The sequence below is a fragment of the Barbus barbus genome (assembly GCF_936440315.1).
Source record: "Barbus barbus genome assembly, chromosome: 23".
In the NCBI taxonomy this organism is placed as follows: domain Eukaryota; kingdom Metazoa; phylum Chordata; class Actinopteri; order Cypriniformes; family Cyprinidae; genus Barbus; species Barbus barbus.
Window position 1 is genome coordinate 18,965,498 of NC_136751.1, and position 6,000 is coordinate 18,971,497.

Genomic DNA, 6,000 nt, shown 5'->3' on the forward strand with positions numbered 1-6,000 from the left:
TAGCCAAACATTCCCTACTGAAGCAAACTTTGGTAGCTTATAGATAAGCAAGCGTCTGGAGCTCCTAACACATGAAAGCTCAGAGCAGTTCTATTGAATTTTTCTCCCATATCCTGTATTACCCTGTGTTCTGTTCTAACAATGAATCATAGAACTATACTCTTTATAAACAATTTATAAATAACCAAGAACCCCACAAATCCAGCAGTGGTGGCACTGAAGGATTTTGTGTACTGCTGTGAGTGTTTTCAATGTCATCCTGCTGGTCTGTTTATGACCTTGAATATGTTTTGGGCAATGAGTGTACTTTTTTTAAGAACCAATCTGATTCCGTATTTGAGCTTTATTTGAGCTTTTGAAATAAAAAATAAAATAAAAAATTACAGGCTTGAAAGCTTGGCAAACTGAAATTAGAAAAATGCTTATTTAAAGGGATCATTTCATTATTAAGTCATCATTTACTCACCCTCAAGTTAAGCACAAAAGACATTTTGAAAAATGTAACCAAACATAGTATGGAATTGTTTCCAAACCGTCAATTGTTTGGCAAAAGTCTTCAGAATATCTTCTTTAGTGTTTAACAGAAGAAAGAAATCCATACAAGTTTGGAATGAAATGAGGGTGAGTAAATGATGGCAGAATACTACCCCTTAATCTTACATCTCAAGTTACATCTTGAAGGTCATTGTTCTGCATTCTGTTCAGACTTTCCACTGCTAATATTACTGATTTTTTTTTTGAAGTTTAAATTAATTTAGTTAATTGTGTGTCTCTATTTGTTCTAGTGCTTGTCCCCAGTCCATGTTCTGCTGCAGCCACAAAGAAGTGCAGCTCCATCTATAAAGGGTTTGCCCAGTGTCTGCTTGCCCTAGGAGACAGTCTGTCTGTCAGCTCCCAAAAAGACGAGGATACCCAGGAGATCGACTCTATTTGCAAGTAAGGAAAAAATCTGGAACAACACAAACACAAGCATCACTGTATATAGTGTACATATACATTACTGTTCAAAATGTAGTGTTTTAAATGTTAAAATTACATTTTAAAATATTCAAATAAAAACAGTTATTTTAAACTGTAATACTATTTCACAGTATTACTGTTTTACTGTATTCTTAATCAAATAAATGCAACCAAAAGATGCTTATTTCAAAAACATTTTTTTGCTTATTTTCAAAAACAAAATTTTACCAACACCAAACTTTTGTAAGGTAGTACATTTGTATGGCCACATGAATACACTAATGAGAAGAACAGATTCAAATTCATTTTTTACCTAGGTTTTGTTTTTAACCACTACATTTCCACATCTCCATCTTAATATACTGCATAAAATAGTAGTCTCATATTCTCATATCCATTAAAAAAAAAAAAATGGAAATCATTTATCAAATTATCACAAAAATGAACATAGGAGTGAATTTTCCATTATTTTTAGTGGTAAAACAGCACATGTAAATTGATGAATTGTGATGTTTTGTGGTTCAGTTGACAACTCGGGGCATTCCGTCCTGTTTGGCAAAATTACAGAAATCATCAAAAATTATAACTAGCTCTCAATGGCGAATTTTAGCTTTTTATTATTTCCAGTTTCCAGTGATGTTAAAATTTTAACATTAGTTAAAACTTTACCAGAGCATATTTCTGAAAGTCTGGCATACATTTTTTCATACTAACATTTGTCCAAATAAAACATCAGCAGATTCACATTTTTAAATGTTACAGAGGTCAAAAGCTCCTGCATAACAGGCATGAGCCATCAACACATTTACTCCTCTGTACAACCACATTAAATGCTTCACTCACACCACAGGATTATTTGCCGTACACCATTCATTGTGTTGTCAGAGGGAGAATGTGATATAGAGTATCACAGTTCACTGATATGACACCTCATTCATTCTCTATCTCCCTACATTGCCTTTCATCTCATTTTCTGTTGCTCCCTTCTACTCTTTTCTCCATTTCTTTCTCAGCTCACTCATCTTTCCGTTCCTCCCAAGTCCTGGATATTCTAATTAAAGACTAGATCTCTCTCTATTTCCCTGTCTGTCTTTTCCCATCTGCCCCTTCATAGATCACGGATCTATGATATGACTTTATATTATGTCACACCCTGTAGCTACAGGAACTCTTTAAGAATTCATTGTGTAGCAGCATGATGTTGTTAAAGAACAGCCTCCTGTATATTCTCCAGTCAAGCTCAATCCGTTACACGTCGCCCGTTTACGCCACTTACTGAATGAATCATGATCCACACTACAGCCTTATATGGTCCTGCATTTAGCATTCAAGGCATACGCATGCAGGCGAAGAAGACGGTGCTTACTTTAACACAGCTATTTAAGTGTTATTCCTCCAGGCACCAATTAAAACCGCCAATGAGCTCACTCTTCGCGTGCACACATGCATAAACACAGGTATGCACGATCTCGCACGTTTATATGCTCACATGAGGGTTCTCAGAAAATGTATCTGATCATCTGTCAGTGGATCTTTTGGAACTGCAACATTCTCCCAACAGATTGCAAAGTGTCAGGCTTAGGCCAAGACTGAGAAATCTGAGAGGAAGGTTTAAGAAAAGAATTGGTAGTGAAGGACATTTGTGGCATTGAAGGACAGACTTCCACTATGAGCTGCACACAATACATCACTGTATAATAGGTAACAGCCTTGCTGTGCTTCAGTCTATTTAAGAACTGGGGTTTTAACTTAAAAGTGTGTTTCTTCAGTGGGAACTTTTATGTCCCTGGGGTTGAGTTTTATCAAAACTAACAGATTTTTTTTTTTCTTTTTGTTATATGAAGGTCAAAATAAAACTTGGGAAACTCTTGGGAACTTTTACTTTTTGCCTCCCTCGTTTATTTCTGCTACTTTTTGAATGCCTTTTTGTGTGTGTGTGTAGATTGTTTTACTCAGAAGTGTTAAAATATGAAAATCCATCTTAAAAGTATTACTAATATAATGTAAAAATTACATACTGTATCAAGAACTATAATAATTTAATGAAGAGTAAAATAATTTATTTAGGTGATAATGATTTACTGTCCATCAATTGTTGAGTTATTTCCAACACAATCAATAATTTTGCCACAACATTTTATCAAAAATTAGTGTACTTGGTTACCAAGGAAACAACAGTGTCAAAAAAAAAATTTCCACCACTATCATTTTTTTGGTAACACTTTAGTATAGGGAGCAGTTCTCACTATTATATTTGATTATTAGCGTGCCTTTTATTAACATATTGGCTGTTTATTATAAAGCACACATTCTACATAGCCATATTCTACATCCCTAATCCTACCCAATACCTAAATTTAACAACTATCTTACTAACTATTAATAAGCAGGAAATTAGGAGTTCATTGAGGCATTGAAAATCATAGTTAATGGTTTGTTAATAGCAAGAAATGGACCTTAAAATCAAGTGTGACCCATTTTTTATAGAATGCTCTTTTCAAAGAAGGCAGAAAAAAAGTTACAAAATTATAATTCTGTATCCTTGCATCAAGCTTTTTGCTCTCATAAAAATATTTTCTCTGCAGTGTTTCATCGTTATTTATGCATCAAAAATCACAAAAGCTTCAACAATTCCTAAAATCCTTTCTCCCTAAAAATAAACATGATTTAATATTTACATTATGGTCATTTCAAAGTGTAGATCAAACTAAAATTATTTTGGCTGCAAAGTTATCAAAATATAAAACAAATATAGTGCTTAATACTTGTTAGAACATATGAAGTGTCTAAATATAATATCCAAATATCATGAATTCAGAGCCTGACAATAAGTACGTTTATTTCATAAAAAGCCCCATACTGTAGTGCTACCTTTTAAACTATGACTACATGAGGGATGTTTCAGACTTATTTTTTTCTGATTCTCGCTCATTAGCTTGTAGATTAGGTATTAAATATTCAGTAGGTTTAACCTTAAACTTGTGTCTGTTGCAGATCCTGGGATGATTTTCATGACTGTGCAAATGTGGCCATGGCCGGCTGCCCTGAGGAGGCTGCTGTAGTGTGGGAGTCTCTGAGACAAGAGTCCAAAAAGATGCAGTTTTCTGGAAACCTGTATGAGATGTGCTCCAGTCGTAGCCAATCAGCAGCTGCCTCTGATTCCCAAAGCCCCGATGAGACCAATCAGGAGTCGTTAAAGGGATGCGCTAGTCATACAAGCCTGACCTTTCTGACCTTCTGTTTGCCTGTGCTACTACTGTATCCATGGATATAATCGCATCTCAAGACTCACCTCAGAGTTCAAATATTCAGCACATAGACAACGATAATAACTGGTTTGGGTCTGACATTTTCATGTAGTAGAATAAGATTCAATTTATGCTTCAAATCCAACTTTTTAGAATAAAAAAATGTCATTTCCACACAAAGGGCGCTTGTTTTTAACAAACACATGTTTTCAGGTCCCAATGCTTGCTTTTATTGTTTATTTAGAATTATCTTAAAATAGCAAACTTCATTTTAAGCATAAATTTCATTCATAGGAGGACCAAAATGCACTTAAAAACGACTCCAGGCCTGATGAGGACAAATCAAAGATGGCGAAAAGACATTTCCAAACATTCGAACCCCTTCATCTAAGAGGAAATTAAATGAAGGTCTACTGCAATACATTATCACATCGGTGAGCTATGAGTATCAAAGCAATGTAAAGAGCCCTCAAAAATGTTATTATTTCACTCTGTAGTGTAATCTTCTTTTGTAGGATCCTGAGAGGATTAAGTTTAAGGATTACACCAAATAAAAGTCAATCTAAGCAACACGGCTCGCACCTACAGGCTTTGCCTGGGAACAGGCTTGTCAGACTTTGTAGTCTGTAGTCTGAATGCCTTTGGGTGATGGTTTAAACCCAATTTATTAATGACGGGTTCACTGATTCAGTTTAACGAACAGCACAGCATTACGCTTCAAGGTGTTTTTGTACTAGTCTGTATCAGTATGGAACTGCTGTTTATTTGATGTTGGTTAGAGTACTGTGTATATATTGTATACATTCGTCATAGCTACTTTTTTTATTTTTTCAAATATGCGTATTTGTAATGACACAAGATGGATTTGCTTCAAAAAATCATGATGGTGCAGTAATGTAAATATGACCGATATGCTGTAAAGATGTGAATAAGTACATTATCATTTAGTGCATAATGAACAGATGAGGCAAATCAATGGACGTGAACGCAATAACATCAATAAGATCAAATTGTGAATGATTATCACCATAAATATGAGCACATAGTGTATTCCTACATGACTTTGTGTGTACGGCGAAGGAGTTTTTTCCCTGGATCAGCTTTCATTGCTTTCACTCAATGCTGTGCTCTGCTCCGCTCAGCGGATTCCTCAGTCAATGTGATTTATGTTTAATTTTTAGGCTTAATTGGCAATCAATCATGTTTGCCAATGCAGTGAACTTATTAAAAGGAGGGCAAAAGCCATTTATTTAGTCAGAAAAAAAAACTTTAATAGGGGAGGGTTGCCACTTATGTCTCAAATTTAGCTTTTGTGTGGTAGACTGGCTATCAACACGTGCTTTTCTTCTATTCCAAATCCCATTCCACTATTGTCATAGCCATTGAATGTAGTACAATCTAATGAAATAATATAGTAAGGGCTAATATGTACAAATTTGAAGTGTACATCACTCCTTGCTACATAGATCTCATTAATACCTCCCTTATTAATAATATTTAATAATATATAGAGACAGATATAATTTGCTGGATAGATGTATTTTATGAATTGCATGCAAAACAATTGTTTTCTTTTTCTTTTGATATTATATTTTGCTGATCGCTCACTCGTTTGAAGCTGTGCCCTGATCTCTATAAAAAAAAAAAATAGTTCAAGGTGTCTAAAAGAATATTTTAAATGCTTCTTGTTTTCTGTCTGTCTGCACAATTATTTGCTATACATACCAATATATTCTATACATTATATAAATAAAACTATTGCTATTACATAAATAAAAGGTGCTGGTCAACT

The 6,000-nt window shown here is 34.5% G+C and overlaps 1 protein-coding gene across 1 annotated transcript in view; it reads left to right on the forward strand.

Annotated features, from left to right (window-relative positions):
* LOC306843369 (neuritin-like) overlaps positions 1 to 6,000 on the forward strand; it is a 28,647-nt gene extending 22,647 nt beyond the window's left edge. Inside the window, exons 2-3 of the mRNA XM_079374817.1 lie at positions 786 to 936; positions 3,955 to 6,000. Coding sequence (XP_079230943.1) covers positions 786 to 936; positions 3,955 to 4,234 — 431 coding nt within the window. The 3' untranslated portion in view covers positions 4,235 to 6,000. The remainder of the gene's footprint in view (positions 1 to 785; positions 937 to 3,954) is intronic.